Consider the following 19,168-nt stretch of genomic DNA (forward strand, 5'->3'; position numbering starts at 1 on the left):
TACAAAGGCACTGAAAAGCCCATATAAGGGCATGATGAGTCTAAAAGGGTAATAATCAAAAAAACAAAAACAAACAAACCAACAACAACAACAACAACAACAACAACAACAACAACAACAACAACAACAACAACAATAATAATAATAATAATAATAATAATAATAATAATAATAATAATAATAATAATAATAATAATAATAATATTTGTGGTATGACAATGAAAGCTTGAAGGAACTTTTCAAGGACCAAATGTTTCACCTGAAGTTTTATTGTAGTTTCACTGCTGATATGACCATTTTTAAGACAAAATACAAGATTCACAGCGGAGACATGGATCCACAAACAGTGATTTATAAAATATAATCTTGTACATAACTTTAAAACATTTTGTCACCATGTTGTGAGCTGGTACCAGTCAAATGGGTGTTGAGTTTTTTCAAAAGTTAATGAAAATCAGGATCATACAGGGAACAAAAAACAGTGATTGATCAGAGTCTCGTACAAAAACACAATAAATACAAACTGTAGAGTGTGGGAGCAGTTTCAGTGTGTTTGTTTTTCATTAGTTCGGGGGACCTTCCACCTCTGGGTACTCATCCTCATCCAGGAACTCATCAATAAACTCCACCACCTCCCCCTGCAGAAAAATAAAAGAGGGTGGGTCTGTTTTCTTTCTTAGTGGCAGTTTTCCCACAGTGAATTAGCATAAATCCTCCCACTCACAGTTCAATCTGTGATTTTTCTCATACCTGGCATAACTGAAGAGATTACAGAGCAGATCTGAGCAGTTTTTACCTCAAACAACATGTAATCCTGGCTCATGTGGGGTTACCCTGATGGCCTTGGTCTTTGTGCTGCAGCATAATAACTTGAGAAATGCTGGTGTCATGCTGCCACCTCATGGCTGTTAGTTGTATTGCAGTCTGATAAACACAGGCTTCACATTGTACTGCAGGGTGTCATGTGACGAGATTCAAGAATCCAGGATTTTTCCATAAATCAAACAAGGACACAGCTTTTGGGGGATGTGAACACTCTGAGTAACTGTAGCTGCTTGTACGATTATCATGCGTGTTTGATTTTCAAAGGTAGGTTGTGTTTACTTCACTGTGATAAAAAGATAACCCCCTGTCCAGACACATGCTGTGATACACTGACACGCAAAAACATGTTAACAGAGAAACTCACCTCATCATCGCTTGCTAGGCGCTGTTTGGCAAACTCCAACATCTGTAGCTGCAATGTTGTCTGATTGTGGTACCGCACTGCCTCCTGTAGCATAGACACAGACACATGAGTGAACTGAGTTAACCTGCACAAGATAAGAAGCCAGCCAGGCTAGCCTCTAGAAATAAAAGAAATGTATTTATTTGTTTAAAAACTTATAACAAAGTGTGAAATTGTATTTTTGCACCTCTCTCACTGGTTTTTATGTCTAATTAAAAGTTACATAAACAGCCAATTAAACTAGCTTACTTCACACAAACACTGGAACTGGGGGGAAGTGCCTCAGTTTTGTCCAACAGACCCGGGCCTCTAACCCTTGTGAAACCACTACTTATTTGTTAATAACTCCTGGAAATCATAAATGAACTGAATGCAGGTCTAGCAGCTAGGTAGCTTAGCTTAGTTTGGCATTCAGAGGTAATGGAACAGCTGTATTAGCCTGGTAGCTTCTTTTTAGATAGAACTAAAACATTTTGTCTACTTTGGAGAACTAGCCCCCTCCTCCAAAAAAACACATTTATTAGATTGAGGTTTTCTGGGGTGTGCTGGTTGGCAGCTCTGTTTTTTTTCACTCGCTATTTTTTCTCATCAAGGCTGAAACAACACTCCTCTATTCATTTACAGCAGATAAAGCAGGTCAGCTGGCTCCTGCTTTTAGCTCCACATTAACCTCACAGACATGTGAGTGCTTGTGATATTCCCATTTAACACTTGGCAAGAAATTGACCGCACATGTTGTGGATAAGTCAAACTTCTACTTTAAGTTCTTACAAAAAACTATCAACAGTGGCACTGTAGTTTAAAAGCTTTAAAAGCTTCATTTGTCCAGGTGTGGATACACAATATTCACTCCCATTTTCAGCCAATACACACATCTTTCTGACAGCCTTTTTTATAAACCCCAAACTTTGGGCAGGACTAATTCTAGTTTTGTGCTTAAGCTTTATAATCATTTATATGTCTCACAGGTCTTGGTAGGAAGTCCTCCTCTGTGAGTCCCCACTGGTCTTTGTGGAACTTGTAATAAACCACGTTATTCTTCATAACTTCATCACTGGGATCAAAGAGCATGTAGCTAGCTGCACATGGTACCGCATTCTTCAGGTCATTCACTGAAAACACAAAAGTTACAGCAAATGTTGGTATTTTCACTCAAAATCATGGATTGTTAAAAAATACAAAGAATTGTAATTATGTGGTTTCAAAATAGTAGCAGGGAAAGAAGTAATACAAAATGCTGAATCAAGCTACTCACATTTATAGTAGGCAAACTGCAGGTAGTGGTACATAGTGGCCACAAATTTCTCAACGACAAAACCCCCTACAACTGGTGTCAAGTCACTTTCACATCTCACTTTTCTCTCCAGGACCTCTACGTAGTGATCTGCAGAGAGATGGGGAGAAAAGAAGAAAAACAATGAGTAAATATTTTGGAGGGAGGATTATTCCAGCTGTAGACGGAGGAACAGCAGGGTCAAGATGGAGTTGGTTATAAACTGACCCGCTATGGAGGGGTAAAAGTCTCTGAAGTCTTTGATGTCTCTGGGGCCCTCAGACGCTGCCAGACACTCGTCGAACACCTTGAAGAAATCCCGCAGAGCCAGCTCCATGTCTGACACAGAGGTACGGAAGTTTTCCCCATTATAGGCACGCACTGCGCGCACAAACAAGGTCTGCAAAAACACACAAACAGCAGCTTTAGCTATTTCAAAAATATTTGTGGAAACAAACCAAAAACTGATAGATTTCTCTCTAGTTCTCCAAGATCAGGGGCACATTTTTGTCAAAAAATGGGTCAGAGCTGAAGCCATAGGAACCCTTTGGCTCTGGACCCACTTCAGCTCTGTCATGGTCCACAAAAAGACCCCAGGTTCCATTTAAAGAACCACTTGAGACTATAAACGACTTTTCCCATCATGTTACCAACTTGGCTGGTTCACCACAGGCCGCTACCACATGAGAAAACCCACAGAGCCTACAATAGCACCACTAGTGTGTGTGTTTGTGCGTGTTTGTGTGTGTTCACCTCATAGGATTTGGTCTCGAGGTCTTTGAGGTGGTCTTCAGCTCCGGGCAGACTCTTGTAGTAAGCCATGTTTCTCTGCATCATCTCGTCGTCTGGATGTCTGAGCAGGAAGGTGTGAGCAGCAGACACTGCTTTCGCCAGGTTGTCAGACTGGAAAAAAAACAACAACATAAACAAAAACTGAAGATTTGTATTATAAGACACACAAGAATAACAAAACAGTTATTTTAAAAATGGTGAGTGGTTTCTCAAGGCACTCACACTGATCGATCCTGACACATTATTCCTGAATATCTGATTAAAGTTGTCATTAATTTTACACAACTCTTCATTTTGTATACCATATTTTCAGGTGGCAAAGGTGGAAAGACAAGGACTTGAGTGATTTTTTTAAACTTTCTTGTGTACAGGACCAGCAGAAAGAAGTAAATCAAGCGCACCTTTTCTTGAAAGATGGAGAGATTGAAAAGTGGTCAACGACATGCCACACCTGATCAAAGTATACAGTACCCCATCATACCCTTAGGATCCACAGGTGTCATGGCACACAAGTGATAACGCAGATTTTTTTGGTAAATGCAGCCTGCACAATTACACTGCAGGTAATTCTGTATGAAGGGTGTAATGTATAAATTTATGATTTCCTTTGCTTTTTCTTACTCTTTTTAATCTCTAGAAAATAGAAATTAACAAAACTCAAAAACTCTGAAATCATAAGTGCACCCATCATCGCCTTTGATCTTACATTAATTTCATTCATAACTTAACCCTGTGGGTTAACTAGTTTCCACAGTCAGCTCTTAAAAAACGATGATGTCCAGGTGTTTGTCCTATGAAAGTGTCTCTATTTGACGTGACTTTGTATTTAAAAAATAAACAAAAATACCCAGAAAGCAATGTGTAGGACCTGCTTCCTGGAAGGGATAAATGCCCCCTCGTGCAGCCGTGGCACGTTCATGACGTCAAGACGTATCTGAGGATAGTCATTACTGACGTAAAAATAGAAACTATACAGATGCACTAGTGTTTTAAAATGTACATTAAGCAAAACCATCAGCACATTCTGATCATTCTTATAAATTGAGTAAACATAATTTTCTCGTTTTCACTCCAGAGGGGTTTGTGGATATTTCCAGCATCCCCCCTCTCTCTCTTCTCATAACAATATATTGACTCACTTTGAAGTAGGCATATTGCAGGTATCTGTACGGCTCTCTCCTCTCAAACTCATCTATGGTCTCCCGGCTGGGCATGGTCTGCCTGAAAGCAGGCAGCCCCTGCTTGCAGCGCTTCAGGCACTGCGCCCTCTTCATCACATTCCCAAACGCCCTCAGTTCTGGAAACTCCGCAAACTTCTGCTCATCGTCCAGCCTCACTGAGCTGCAGTTGAGGTTACAGAAGGCCTCGCTGTCCCGCAGCAGCCGGTAGAGCCGCAGAGACACCTCCATGTACTCCACCGTCTCCTTCCACTTCTCACCCGTGTACTGGTCCAGCGCGTATTTGTACGCGGACTCCAGAGGCATCAGCTCGCTCCTGGGGAAGCTTCTGAAGCTGTATTTCTCATACTGAGAGTTCACCACGGAGGCGGAAAACGCCATGAAAAGCACGAAGAAGATATTAGAAGAAGCCATTTTTTAAAGTTTGGTGAAATGTGGAGGGGGCTGGCAGGCTGGGGTGATCCCAGGCCGGAGGTGTGCGTTGGTTTTTGGGACCGCCTTAAGCTTCGACACGTATCCGGACGAAAGTTCCCTTCCCCCGGGCACAGATTCTGCAGCGGGTGGGGGCTGCTGGAGCTGCTCCTCCCACTGACACAGAAAGTCAATCACTGCTGCTTCTCTGGGTCTTTACAGTAAACTTACAGACTTTTTAAAAACTTTTTAAACATGGCACACATCTCTGCATCCTGATTCGCAGGAAAAAAATCTTGCTTTTTCATTTAAAGACCAATAAAGACCAGTTCTGTGAAATACTACAACTTGTCTCCTAACAGCCACTTATTAAACCCTGTGAGATTGAAGTCTCCCTCCCCCTCCCACTGCCACGTAGAGACATTCCTACCCCCCTCAGAGGGGCCTAAATCCCACCAACACAACAGCATCAATGCATTACATCACGCTAGAGCACGCATTTGACCCTGTGTGACCACTATTAAAATCTGAAATGCAGAGGCGTGTCCAGATGTGTGATGTTGTGCATTACTCTGGTGTACACAGATCCAGAGGGGGATGTGTCCGCAGCTGCTTGGAGACCCCTTCGTTACCACGTTGACACTTCTCTGAGGCTACACTGCGCAAGAGCAATACGTGGTGCCCAAAAACTATCCCATTCAATCTCAGTGAGAGTCAAGACGAAGGGAAAAGGCGAGATCAGACAGGATGGTGCTTGCAGTCACAAAATAAAAGCACAGTCAGTCGCCTGATAAACCCTGTTTCATCTACTCGTCGTGGTGGCAGGAGTTTGTATGCACTGATTCTTATTCGTTTATGGTTCTCTTTATAATAAACACCAATTAAGGGGACTCTATCAAGGATTTCCTCCTCAAACTTAACCGGAAGTGGATGGTTTTTGTCTCACTTGACGGTCCTGCTCCGGGACAGGGGGGCAGGACTTTTACCCAAGTCAGAGTAAAGGAAACCAAACTAACAGGGAACAGGGAGGCTGTGCGTACACACACAGTCTGAACCTCAAGTTATCTGCGTCTTCTTGTAGTTAATCGGTCGTGAAAATGGTCGCATGCATGCAGGGAATACTGCTGCTCTCTGTTCTGGTGGCGTTTGCCGCCTGCAACGCTCCTCCGGTCCCGTTAGACGACATCCTCATTGAGCAAACCTTCGTGCCGGAGCAGTGTGTGCGCGCAGTTAAAGTTGGGGATTATGTTAGGTATCACTATAATGGCATGTTTCCCGACGGCAAGAAGTTCGACTCCAGGTGAGTATCACGCAAAGAAAAAGTGTGTTACCACCATCAATCCAGCTGCGCATGCTAGATCTGGTTCACGGTGCGAACAGCGTGCGCGATGCGTAAATGTGCGCGTTAAGTGGGGAGCCACGCAGGCAAGTGGGCTGACTGAACCCTGTGTCCCTTTAGTCCTCTCCCAAAACATTTATGGACAACGATAATCACAGCAATGAACCCCACTTTGGTCAGAGTGGGGTTTGCTTGTTGAGACAGTGTTGGGTAAATTTGCACTCTGAAAACTCTGTTTTATTTAGAACAAGTGTACAACTGTAGATGAGTGTTGTTCTCTTGGGGCCTGAAGGCCACAAAACCACAGAGGATCACTTGGTTTTGTGGTTATTTATTAATAATGTATGTTTGTGAATGACTCTAAAAAGCAGCATCTTTAATCATATTCCTGCAGTATCAGCTCATTTTAGGGATTCATGCTTAGTTACTCATCTGAAAGCACTCACCCACTTTCATCTAGCATGTGCACCTGTTTGATTGAATGACTTGTCAAAGCCAGATGAGCATTTTAACTTTGTTTGTTTCCTCTCTTTCAGTTATGACCGTGGCAGCACTTACAATGTGTTTGTGGGCAAAAAGCAGCTGATCGAAGGGATGGACAAAGCTCTTGTGGGGATGTGTGTCAATGAGAGGCGGCTGGTCAAGATCCCACCTCACCTCGCCTATGGAAAGCGAGGATATGGTGCGTATGTCTCAGTTTGCCTGGCACTCATTCCTCATCACTTCACAGGCTGATTGTTCTTAAACAGTCAAGACAGAAAATAAACCCACACTCTGTGAAATATGAGGACAAGCCGGTGTTTGTTTCTCCTGAGAGTGATTATGAATACAGAGACCAGTGAGCACACAGCTGGCACAGCTCACTATAATAAAGAGAGAGAGGGTATGGTCTGGCGTTGGCAGGAGTATAAAGGACAGACATGACAGTCATGGAGGAGCATTGTGTTGCTTTGGAGTCAGATGGAGCAGAGAGGAAGTGGGCTGAACCTTGGCGTCCATGTTGGATGATGTCAGAGGAACATCACAGACCAGGAAGCTGATCTGGAGCCAGACTTCCAGCTGGTGGTAACAGTTCAGCAAATGTTAGTGTCAGGCTCAGGAAAACAAACTTTATAGATCGTAGCCTCATAAGGAATTCAAAGCTGCTGGAAATTAAGAAAAAAAAAATGTGATTCTCTGTTTACAAGTATAGCCCAGTGTGTCAGTTTGTGTCTCTGTGTTAAATAGTGTGATCACGGGAGAGTCAGGGTGGGCATGTGTGGACAGGTAAAAGCTTAGGCTGTGGTTGTCAGAGAGAAGAAAGAAGAAGAAAACAGAAGTGAAGTAGGCAGATTAAAACCAGGAAGAGACCCGCCAGCTCATCAGCAGTTAGCATTTAATGACTGCCCACCCACCCACACTCCTCCACCCACTTACTTGACTTCACCTTCTCCTCCTTCTCATGTCCCCTGTACTCTTGTTGATTTTCAAAAAGCTGAAACAGAGGCTTAACATGCCTACAAGCACTGAGGGATAACTGTTCCTACCATTTTCACCCGTAAATAGTGTGTGAGTAAGAAGTGACTCATGCTCATATTTGCAAACATAGTAGATAGCTGCACTCACCAGAATAAAATGCTGGAGAGCTAAAACATTACAGGTCGATGAGATGACGCTATAGGTAGCACAGAGGACTTCAAATTTATCTCTAAAGCTGGTAATACTGGCTGTTTTTACATAAAGAGGTGTTCACTTTGTACATTAAAAAACAACTATTCCTGCAGCCCCAACCAGCTACAGTTTTATACTTATTGTACTGGCAGAATATTAATGTTGTAATTATTCAACTGATAAATAAAAACTCAAATAAGAAAAGAAGACCATTGCTTCTTTCAACAGATGTGGTCACATTACTTGTTTGCAGAGGTTTCATTAACGTATATGTTATTTTAGGTTTAGTTCAGGAGTAGATAGTTCAGAGTAATTTCATTTATTTTTTTTCTGGCAACCAGTCAATATATTTCTCAGTTTATTCATCACTTATTTGCTTAGAAGTATTGGAAAATCACCATAAGAAATCCCCTTAGCTTTCATTTGTGTTGCATTTGCATAAAGATCCATCTGAAATACTGCTGAAATAGATAAATATATACACGTTTACTAAAAAAAGAGGAAAAAAAGTACCATGCAATATGTTTTAAAAGCTGGGGATTGGAAGTATTTTGCAGCGCCTAACTGGTTCCAGTTTAACCCTAAAATCATGTGGCCCACAGCTACATTTATCTAACAAATGCAGGGTTTGGGAAAACCCAATCTAATTTGTTTGGTCTGGTTAATTACATTTCAGTTGCTGTTAGGTTCAATATTAGCTTATCATTGAAAATCTTGCATAAATACAATAAATAAAATAAACTTAAAAACAAAGTTAAAGTTATTTAAAAAGGAATATTTACTATGAAGCTAATAGCATCATGGAAAATGGCTGCACACAGATTCTTGCTTACATAGTTGACCAAGCATCAGTGGTCAACTTCAATAGTGTTGTAGTGTGACGTAATCAACTCGAGCTCAACCATGTTGGAGGCACTCTCACAACAGAGGGAAACTGAGCTGAGCTCGCAGTTTGGTTAATTGTCGAAAAAGAAAGCTAGTGCAGCTTCGAACCTAGAAAAAACATTACATTTGCTTTAGGCAACCAAAAATAATCACAGATCAGGGTGAAGAGTACAAACAATTATCTGGGCTCTCCAAACAGAACACCATGGGACTCCCTGACCCATGAAAAATATAGTAGTAACATATTTGTTTCAAACCTTTGGGTAGATGATGAAGATGCAAACTCGTATGGGTCTCTCCTGCTTATTAGGCGTATTTTTTCAAAATATGCCTCTTTTTCTTTCTGGCTGAGTCATTCACGATACTTTTAGTGTGCTCCGTGCTTTTTCCACATTTGTTGGCAGATAAGAAATCTTAAAATCACATTTTACCGCGCACTTTTGTCTCCGTTCGTTGATCATGTGCCTCCAACATCCGGGAAACGGCCCAAATCGTGACGTCGCGACGTAATGTGACGCGCAAACAGTTTGTCAGTTTCTATTTGTCTTCTTTTTATCTTTTGGACCGTTAGCCACACCGTAGATATCCGTGGTTGTTTTTAGCTAAAAAGGCTAGCCAAATAATAGCTGACTTTGATTAGGCTAACGCTACACTAAGCTAACGTCAGCGCAGTGCTAAATTAACATAGCAGTGTTAAGTAACATTACACAGAAAAACCTTTGCTCATATTGGCTTCATGTTGTAAAAACAAAAGTGTGTTCTTACCGTTTTTCTCCCTTTCTATGCACTTTAAATTAGGAGTGTAACCACTTGTGGATAAACAATGAAAAAGTTGAGTCTTGCAAGTGCATGCTCTGCTAGGTTGCAACCACAAACTTAATGAAAAAAAGTAAATTAAGTTAAGTAGGTTGTATGTTTGTAACAGTAATTAGTGGTGGCACAACAGTTAACATAAACACCCAAAAAAGATCCAGCTCGTTACAACAACCCTGAAAATTACCCATCTTGCTCAACCAACCAAACACACTTTGATAAAATAATACAAATTTGAGGGATTTTTAAAATTACATTTTAATAATGAGCCATTGTGAATAATTAAACACCTATGCTTTAAAAAAAGGATTATAATTGCATTTATTGTTTTTGAGATTAATCTCAAGTTTAACCACACCGGCTGTTTAGTGGGCTCAACATAATCTCTTTCTCTTGTCCTTTAGGTGACATTATCCCACCTGACTCCATCCTCCACTTTGACGTCCTCCTGCTCGATGTGTGGAACCCTGAGGATGGTGTCCAGACCAACACCTACCACACACCATCTGTGTGCTCTAGAAAGGTCGAGGTGTCTGACTTTGTCCGCTACCACTATAACGGCACCCTACTAGACGGCACGCTCTTTGATTCCAGGTTTGTGTTAAACAATAAATCATTCATTGATGAACAGAAATACACTGACATACACACACCTGTAACTTCTCTCTACTTTTCTTTGCTGCAGCCACACTCGTATGCGTACCTACGACACCTATGTTGGGATCGGGTGGTTGATTGCAGGGATGGATCAGGGCCTTCTGGGAATGTGTGTCGGGGAGAGACGAATCATCACTATGCCACCATCCCTCGGATATGGAGAGAATGGAGATGGTAGGTTTTTAATATTCTTTACAGTGACCTGTTCTCTTGAGTGTTATTACTTTCCTCTGATTGACTTTTATAAATCTTTCCCTAAATTAGAACAAAATAAGAGAAGGAAAAAATATTTATTTTGCCTCATTCTTCTCCTTATCTGTACTCATACCTGCCTTCACATTTCCTGCTTTCTGTCCACCAGGTAGCGACATTCCAGGACAGGCGTCTCTAGTGTTTGACGTTGTGCTTTTGGACCTTCACAACCCCAGAGATGGAATCTCAGTGACCAACCAGATTGTACCAGAAAGCTGCACAAGAAAGACTGTAGCTGGAGATTTTGTACGCTACCACTACAACGGGAGCCTCCTTGATGGAACCTTTTTTGATTCAAGGTATGTGTGAATGCGTCATTATCTTTATGCTAAACACACAGAGAGACACAGAGTACATGTTTTAATTCTTAACACAAATGGGAGGTCACTGTCTGTTGTTCCTCGAGTATCCTGCAGGTGGCAGCATGTTACTGTGCATTGAAGAAACTGAAACTGCTCAAAACTCAAATTTCCTGTGAATGTTATGACTGCATGGGCTCAATCGTGTCTACACACAACCTATCCTCCTTCGCACAAAATGAAACGTAATTTACTCATAATCAGACAATCAAATCACAGTGCTCAGACAAATATCTCTATTCTAACAATATGGGCAATGAGCTTTTTTAAAGTGAGGGCTTTGTGACTAAATTTGCAACTAAACCTCATATCGCTTCATGTGATATTATTTTTATGAAAATGTACTCATTTAAATCACGTTGTATGATCATTTCAACTTCGTTTTGTATATTTCTGAAATGTATATACTTGTGCATATAAATTACGTAAGGTCCAGTGGTCTAGACTTACTTTTTTGTGAGCCCCAAAGAGAGCTGCTGACCTTGAGTTGAGATGTTTTCAGTGTTAGGCTAAACAGTGGGTTTTATCTTGCATGGGGTACTGATGGAAAAATACAACCTAGATTTATGTGTTAAAAGGCTGTGGAACAGAGATGTGGGAGTTGCACAGCTGCATTTCAGGAGAGGAACTGAGAAACAGAGAGGAACTGAGGGACAGAGCTGTGTGTACCAGGTTCAGCCATGTTCCAGAGCACTGATCTGATTGAGACGTACCAGAAGAGCAAGGCTTTCTTGTTTTATCTCGTGTATTAATGATTGTGTGTTACTGTAGAGGCCAAGCCAATGCTTTAAGCCACTGAAGCGCTACATCTGGATCATAATTGACGCCTTGCTGTTTGCTTTTAAAATAAAGAAACTCTACATTTTATTCACTTTTTCAATGATCAACACATTTATTTTACATAACAAACCTTCATCTTTGTCTAATACAATTACTTATGTCTGATCACTCTCCCGCAGCACACATGCTGCCTCAGTGTACACGGTCAAAAACTGTTTGACCTTCTAGGGTGAAACACGTACCTACACCAATAAGGTCCTGACCTTATAAAGAAACTCACCCCTGATTACCTCAACATCAAACAAACATTAGTGTAAACAACCCCAATCAATGACTGAGTGAAAAAAAGATAAAAGACTATAACCCCATGATCAGGGGTACACACTTCTGTGCATTGCCTGAGGTAATTTTTTTTTCCTTTGAATTTACTTTTTTTTTTTTTCAATCAATCAACCAATCAGACAGATTTTTTTTTGCATACACAAAAGGGTAACACAAAGTGCTATAAAAACAAAAATAGTAATAATAATAAAATCAAATAAAGTGACCAGACAATCCTCCCATGAACACAAAAATAACACACACCCCTCCACCCCCGCCCCCTCAGCACAACATCAAGGGAAAACACGAGGCATTTCTCTGCCAGGCTTCAGTCTGAACTTCTTTGTCCATGGCCTTTTCATTCACTGCTCGTCTTCTTTCTACATTCACAGGCGTAAACAGATAGGCAGACATTTCAGAAGGGTTTTTATCATTTCACCTTTTTTCTTAGCACTTCAGTCACCTCACAAACCTTCAAAAAATTACTGTAACCTTCAATCACTTACTACACACTTAAAAAAAACTTCTACTAATCTTCTATCTGAGACTCTCTTATACCTGTCTTTTGATCCAGTGCTCTAACAAATATTCATGAAGACAAACAAAAGAAAGCATTTTGCTTTTACAGCCTTAACTGCAGCAGTTTCTGTCAGATCTCATGCATAAACCACAGCGTGTCTTTTTCCACCTACCAAAAGGTTGTCGACTTCTTGTCATCTGCTGGCAGTGGCAGCTGCAGCTGTAAATCAGCTCTTAGTGACAGTCCTTGTCACTGCAGAAGAATGTTTTAGTGGTAGTGGGTAAACAAATGGATTCCTCAAACTTTTACTTCAACATGTGACTTACTTTGTTTTCGCGGTGAGATCTCACAGTGAATATTTTTTAATAGCACACACACCTACCTGCCCCTGCATATGCTTTGATAATCTATAGAGGAAAATATGATACTAGTGAGGAGTAGAGACCCAGAATATTTAAACAAATTGCATGGAAAAAAAACCTGCATTAAATAAATGTAGTTTATTGCAGACGCTCTAATGTGTATGACCAAATATTTGCAACAAAACAGTGAAAAGAAGGAAAATGTTCTTAAATTTAATACTGTTCCTATAACACTGAGAAAACATTGAAGGTTAGAACTCTGATATTTATAGATGTTGTATATAGCAAAAAGATAGTAACTTAATCTTTATTTTTTAGAAATAACTGTTTGCGTATCGTGTCTAGGGACCACCCTGTAATCATTTCAAATATGTAAATGATGTTTTTCAGCCAAATGATTCTTGACTGTGATGGTCAAGTTGAGGGACATGTATAGATTATTAAAGGTCCCATATTCTGCTCCTTTTCTGCAGTTTAATATGGATCATTGATGTCTTCATGAAATGGTAGTTGCATGTTTTGCTCCAAAAAGCCAATAAAGCAAACACAGCAGCATTGTTTCCAGGCTCTCATAACCCCTCTGTTCAGAATGGTCTGATTAAGTGGGCGTGGCCTTCATATGTAAATGAGCCACAGCTGATACCACCCCACTCTTCTGCATCACTGAGAGCGGCGCCCCGAGCTCCAAGTGCACAATGTTTAGAAAACAGCGAAGCTCGTTTACCGTAATATTACAGGCTAAAACAACAGGCTAACCGTAGCTAAAGCTAGCATCCTGAAGCTAACATTGTGACAAGGGGGACACTGAGGAAAAGCTCTTACATCTGCTCCACAGCACACAGCATTTAAAATACTCACATTTCCAGGGTCTGAGGTTTGTTAGCGGATGGTTGGTAATGTGCCTGGATTCAGGACCAGTCTATTCACTAGCCCTCTGTTGTATTGTCCAAAGTTGGAAAAGCAGTCGGCTGTGAAGTGACTAGCACACACATGCACAGTTTTACTGAGTGTAGCTGGCACATTTCCTTGATAAATGAACTCTAGCCACTTAGTCTTGTCTTCTCCCGAGATGGGAAGGTTGAACATGGAGCTATGTGGCTGTTTATAAAGATTTCTCTCCAGCAGAGGGTAGAGGAGTGGGCGGGGATGGGGTTTGGGGGTATCTGCTTCGGTGGGCCAATCAGGTTAGACTTGCTCCTGATTGGTCAAAAAAGGGAATCGCTGACGTCGGCAAATCCCCCAAATCCAAAGAGCTTGTTTTGGGTCAGGATTTTACATTCAGAAGCACTACTAAGTGCAGGTTTTGTCATTAAATATCACATTTTGTGGTCTGGGAGGAAAGCCAAGACTCACAAATTTCACTAAGAGACTTGATAGAGTGGTTTTTGCATAATATGGGGCCTTTAAAGAAAGTAAAACACAACATACAAGTCTTTGTGGCCTTTTAGCAACACCATGTTTTTCTGTTTCTCACAAATATTTCCAATTAAAACTGAACTATGGCCAAAGTCATCTTGAACAATACCTGACATATCGCCTGCATCCTGTCAAACCTTTTGTACAACTGGAACATGTATGTTCTGCCAAATAACACCTAATCTCTTACTGTTTTAATGCTGGGAACATGAACTACTGACCCTTTCAAAATATCATCCCGGGGCAGGCTGACCTAATTATCCTGCACTCCTTAACCCATGCATGTACCATTTCAGGACAAACTGAATAAATATCTGGTTCCTGTCGTCTAATACATCTGCCCCAAATCTGCCACCACACTGGTTAAACGTCAGACTGTGGTCATTCAGGAGTGTTACCAAAATTATAATGTTCATCTTTTCTTTGTTTTAAAAGCTTGTAGCAAAGAAAACGTGTGATTTCACTGTATTGTTCGGGGAAGGAAGGCGTGAGATCTAGATTTGACTAGCTATGAGGGTCTTTGGTAGCGTCTTCAAAACTTTCTATGACAAATATTTTTTGTGAGGGGAAAATTTGACAAGCCAGAATATTCATCTGTAATTTGTTATGCAGGTTTTTAAACCGCACCATAGTATCACTGTTTAAACTGAGGATTGAATTTATTTTGTCTGATGAAATACATTCTGAGTCAGCATCATGATGGACATATTTTTATGATGTCTGCATTGTGTGAAAATTTCAGCTCTCTCCCTCACCTCCATGCTCAAATGTGGAGAAGTTAAGTTTATTTTGCTTATACAAGAGTATTATAGCAAGAAAGAGGTCACTTTTGCTTTTCCTTTGGCTTTGTTCAGACTGCAGGCAAACTGCAGACAAATTATCTAAATGATGAACTAGGTGCTTCATCTCAAAGGGCTATCCCTCAACAAATTCAAACTTTCCTCTCTTTGTACCTGTGAAGTTAATTTTTTTTTCTCTGCTCCACAGCTATTCCCGCAATCGCACCTATGACACCTATGTGGGGCAAGGCTACGTGATCGTTGGCATGGATCAGGGACTAATTGGGGTCTGTGTTGGAGAAAAACGCACCATCACCATCCCTCCACACCTCGCCTATGGAGAGGAGGGCACAGGTGTGTATAAAAATGCTATGATGTTACATCATTCACAGGAAATCTCTGTTCATCCTTCTGAAACAGTGCATTTCATTCTAAATCATGTTTTTCTCTCAGGATCTAAGATCCCTGGATCAGCTGTGCTGGTGTTCGATGTTCACATCATCGACTTCCACAACCCATCAGACAGCACTGAGGTCACCGTTACCCACAAGCCAGAAGAGTGTGAGAAGCAAACCAAGAAGGGCGATTTTGTGAAATATCACTACAATGCTTCTCTGCTGGATGGCACGGCCATTGACTCCACGTGAGTAAACTTCTGGGAAGGACAAACATCCTTGACTGCTTTAGAAATCTGTAAAATGACCACACCTTGTCACCTTGCGAGCACTGAACAAACAATAGATGCTACCAGCATGGTTAGGAATATAATTATGATACACTCAGGCAAGCATGTGTCAGAAATATCACTTCAGCAGTGCTAGCTGCTCTACACTTAAGCACAGCTGTATTTTGAAGCCAAATGCTAACATCAGTTTGCTAACATGGTTGCAACCACAATGCCAACACGATAAAAAATGGTGATCAACTTTGTTTAGCATCATTTAGCTAACATCTGCTGAGAAGCACCAAACACACAGGAGTAAAGCAATGGAGTTTACACATTTTTATGGCCAAGAAAGTCTTGGTTGGTTCAAAGTTTTGACCTGATGGACTTTGCAAAGACCATAACTGTCTTTACCATATTTAAGGGCAGGTATGTTGTGATTTCTCTGAGAGTAGAGGAAGGGAGGAGAGGAAAAAATTAGGGTCACTGAAGTCATAGAAACCGATAAAAAATTTCACTCTGAACCATGAATTTCTTAGATCAAAAGTAGGGTCTGCAATGACTTAGAGGGAGTGTGATTTTCACTTCCTCTTGAGAAACATCTGAAACAACATTTCCAATGCAAGCTAAAAATAAAGTATACAAAATAAATTCATATCATAAAGACATGTTTTTGTCTTTGGGACAGAAAGCGTTAGTTAAAAGACTTTTATATATAATAACATGCACACACATACTCATGTGTTTCACCAAGGCTTATCTTTTTTAAGGTACAATTATGGCAAAACATACAACATTGTTCTGGGAGCAAACCAGGTGGTGCCGGGGATGGAGGACGGGCTGATGGACATGTGTGTGGGAGAGAAGAGGCACCTCGTCATTCCTCCTCACTTGGGCTATGGGGAGAGAGGAGTCAGTAAGTTACCTACAGCCACACACACACACACACACACACACACACACACACACACACACACACACACACACACAGATCGCACCATAATCTAAAACCAAGATGTGGAAGTTAATGCAATCTTATGGTTACAAAGAATTACAATACTATTTTTTTTTTCTTCCTAGAAAAAAACATATTGAAAATATGAAAAACAGTTTTTCTTCAAAGTCGTTCTCAAGTCAAGGAAATCAAACACTGCTCTAGAGGTTTTTAGAAAAAAAAAACAGGGGTTGATGAGTTTTTTTACTTTCACTGTCTCTGGGCAGATCAACAATAGAAAAGGTGATGCAATTGAGAATCATGACGGACATTAGGCCGTGTATAGAAACCCAACTTGTACATCAGAGAGATATTAAGTTTGAAGTCAGCGCTACCACTTATGAGCCAATTATCGTCAGCTGTTATTGCTAATTCTAATGTGTGTGTGTGTGTGTGTGTGTGTGTGTGTGTGTGTGTGTGTGTGTGTGTGTGTGTGTGTGTGTGTGTGTGTGTGTGTGTGTGTGTGTGTGTGTGTAGCTGGTGAAGTCCCAGGGAGCGCTGTGATGGTGTTTGACATCGAGCTTGTGGACATGGAGGAAGGGCTTCCTGAAGGCTACATGTTCATCTGGAACGAGGATGTGTCACCTGACCTCTTTGCTGAGATGGACAAGGATGAGAACAAGCTAGTGGAACCCTCTGAGGTGTGTGGTTACCTCAATCTACATCATTTCTGTGTGTCTCACCGGTTGAATGACAAATCTCACCATATTAAGTCAAGACACCTGCTACAAGCAGGCGCTGATATAGGAGGCTCGATTTATGACCCAAACTGCTGCCAATCAGAACCATATGTTTTTCTACAGCCTTAGCTTAACACCTCCCTTTCTTTTGTTTCCACAGTTTACTGACTACATCATGCGTCAGGTGAGCGAGGGAAAAGGGCGCCTGGCTCCTGGCTTCGATCCTTACCGCATCATTGACAACATGTTCTCCAATCAGGACCGTAATGGAGACGGAAAGATTACAGAGGTGGAGTTCAAACTTAAAGCAGATGAAGCAGCTGCTCATGATGAACTATGACTGGACTGAGTGTGGATCAGGGTTTAGGTTGAGGGGTTAAAGGGTGGGTATAATGTTTTTGTGGGTGGTAGAGCAGAAGAAGAGTGTGTAGTATGTGTAAAGCAGGGAGCAAGTATTGTGATGAAAGATTTTCTTTTTTACTGTGGGGACATATGTTGTGGTCAAAAGGCATCTTGTCCTTTAAGGACCAAAAGAGTCTGAAAGTGAGAGAGGGAAAGGGATATTTTAGGGTTGAATATCGGAAAGGAAACATCTCATCTAAGGACTATGATGACAGCGAATGACCTTCATTTTTTTACCTCCTGTCCTGTCAGCTTCTTCTCTTTTTTATGTGGTTGTTATTTTATTTTAAAGGGTTAAAAGCACTCCTGTGTGAGAAACAAAAGCCTCACATCCTTTGACACTCCACCTTGTTTTTTGTTCATTTTTGGTCACTGTTTTTGTCTTTCCATGGGTGTGTCTCTCTGTCAGCCCACACTGTAATAACTGTGATGAAAGTTGTATTTGTCATCATATCTCATCTACTGATGATAGTGTGTTGCAATTAATGAAAGAGCTTTAAGAAAAAAAGATTTATGCACAAAGTTTACAGTCAGGATATTTTCCTGCTGATCCCATCTTCCAAAACACCAAAAGGTCAACATTTCTAGACAGCGGGGGACTGACAGGTTTTTTACTTTGCTTTTGTCCAACAAGGTTTTCAGTAGGTTTTTTTTTTTGTCTCCGTCACCTGATCACACTTCAAGCCTTTGTTTGTGTGTTTTTATCTGAGAGAAAGAGACAAAAATGTGTGAATGTTTTAGTCTTTGATTCAGGAGAATACTGAGGATTAAAGGTGATAAAAAACTGATCAAATGACCTTAACTAAACATACGACCTGATTCTGTCTGTGTTTTTTTATGGGGATGGGTTCCAAAAGACCATGATTGCCTTCACTTTCAGATGTTCTGTGTGTGTAGAGTGCTTGGCTGTCTGTGCTAAAGTTAGGGCGGTGAATCTCACAAGAACCTTAATGAGGCCAAATGATGAAGCCTCCACTGGGCGTAAGTACCTGGCTGCACCAGGTGAGGGCCAATCCCCACAAGCTTCACTATCCTCTCTTGGTTGTGTGGGGGAAAAGAACAGTTAAGAATCTGTAATGTAAGAAAAACTCAACAGTTGTAATTGTGATTTCATTGTTTTCACTACCTGAGACGCCCTGTCTCCTGCTTCCTCAAGAAGTGTCCAGGTCCTTTGATGTCAAGACCTCTCACACCTTCTGCCCAGCTTCAAGGCCCTGACTCAGTGTGGATTCCTGCAGCAGGCAGAGGGGTGTGAAGAGTACCTTAGGGGGGGTTTCCTTAAGTGTATGTTTTACTCTCTTTGTGTTTCAGGGTCTATTTTCATTCTGACCACTCGTGTGTTGATCAGTCTTTACTTTGCAGAGAATGTAAAACCTTGTTTGCCGGCAAAAGTCTATTTTCATTCTTCACCAG

General features: G+C 41.1%; 2 protein-coding genes across 2 annotated transcripts; one reads left to right on the top strand and one right to left on the bottom strand.

Annotated features, from left to right (window-relative positions):
- Positions 1-262: 262 nt before the first annotated feature.
- Positions 263-5,044, bottom strand: crtap (cartilage associated protein). The gene is made up of 7 exons (XM_074686103.1): positions 4,433-5,044; positions 3,255-3,404; positions 2,730-2,901; positions 2,484-2,612; positions 2,195-2,340; positions 1,190-1,273; positions 263-638 (listed from the first exon to the last, which is right to left on the bottom strand). Exons 1-7 carry the CDS (start codon positions 4,883-4,885, stop codon positions 564-566), a joined length of 1,209 nt encoding a protein of 402 aa, XP_074542204.1. The 5' UTR covers positions 4,886-5,044; the 3' UTR covers positions 263-563.
- Positions 5,045-5,857: 813 nt separating this feature from the next.
- On the top strand, positions 5,858-18,064 carry fkbp9 (FKBP prolyl isomerase 9). Its single transcript, XM_074686102.1, has 10 exons — positions 5,858-6,182; positions 6,758-6,903; positions 9,974-10,163; positions 10,255-10,400; positions 10,588-10,777; positions 15,224-15,369; positions 15,469-15,658; positions 16,450-16,595; positions 17,151-17,314; positions 17,514-18,064. The coding sequence occupies exons 1-10, from the start codon at positions 5,980-5,982 to the stop codon at positions 17,691-17,693; spliced, it is 1,701 nt and encodes a 566-aa protein (XP_074542203.1). The 5' UTR covers positions 5,858-5,979; the 3' UTR covers positions 17,694-18,064.
- The last annotated feature ends 1,104 nt before the right edge of the window (positions 18,065-19,168 follow it).

This window comes from Halichoeres trimaculatus, unplaced genomic scaffold (genome assembly GCF_033239565.1).
Source record: "Halichoeres trimaculatus isolate MK-OKI-2021-1 unplaced genomic scaffold, fHalTri1.1 fHalTri1_scaffold_14, whole genome shotgun sequence".
In the NCBI taxonomy this organism is placed as follows: Eukaryota; Metazoa; Chordata; class Actinopteri; order Labriformes; family Labridae; genus Halichoeres; species Halichoeres trimaculatus.

Bases quoted from the DNA above. Each gene is read 5' to 3' on its own strand.
- crtap (XM_074686103.1), bottom strand. From the start codon at position 4,885: ATGGCTTCTTCTAATATCTTCTTCGTGCTTTTCATGGCGTTTTCCGCC. The intron at 2,613-2,729 runs GTCAGTTTATAA...ATCTCTCTGCAG, and splicing joins CTTTTACCCCTCCATAGCGG to ATCACTACGTAGAGGTCCTG. The intron at 1,274-2,194 runs GTGAGACATATA...TCTATGCTACAG, and splicing joins AGGACTTCCTACCAAGACCT to GAGGCAGTGCGGTACCACAA.
- fkbp9 (XM_074686102.1), top strand. From the start codon at position 5,980: ATGGTCGCATGCATGCAGGGAATACTGCTGCTCTCTGTTCTGGTGGCG. The intron at 6,183-6,757 runs GTGAGTATCACG...CCTCTCTTTCAG, and splicing joins GGCAAGAAGTTCGACTCCAG to TTATGACCGTGGCAGCACTT. The intron at 10,778-15,223 runs GTATGTGTGAAT...TCTGCTCCACAG, and splicing joins GGAACCTTTTTTGATTCAAG to CTATTCCCGCAATCGCACCT.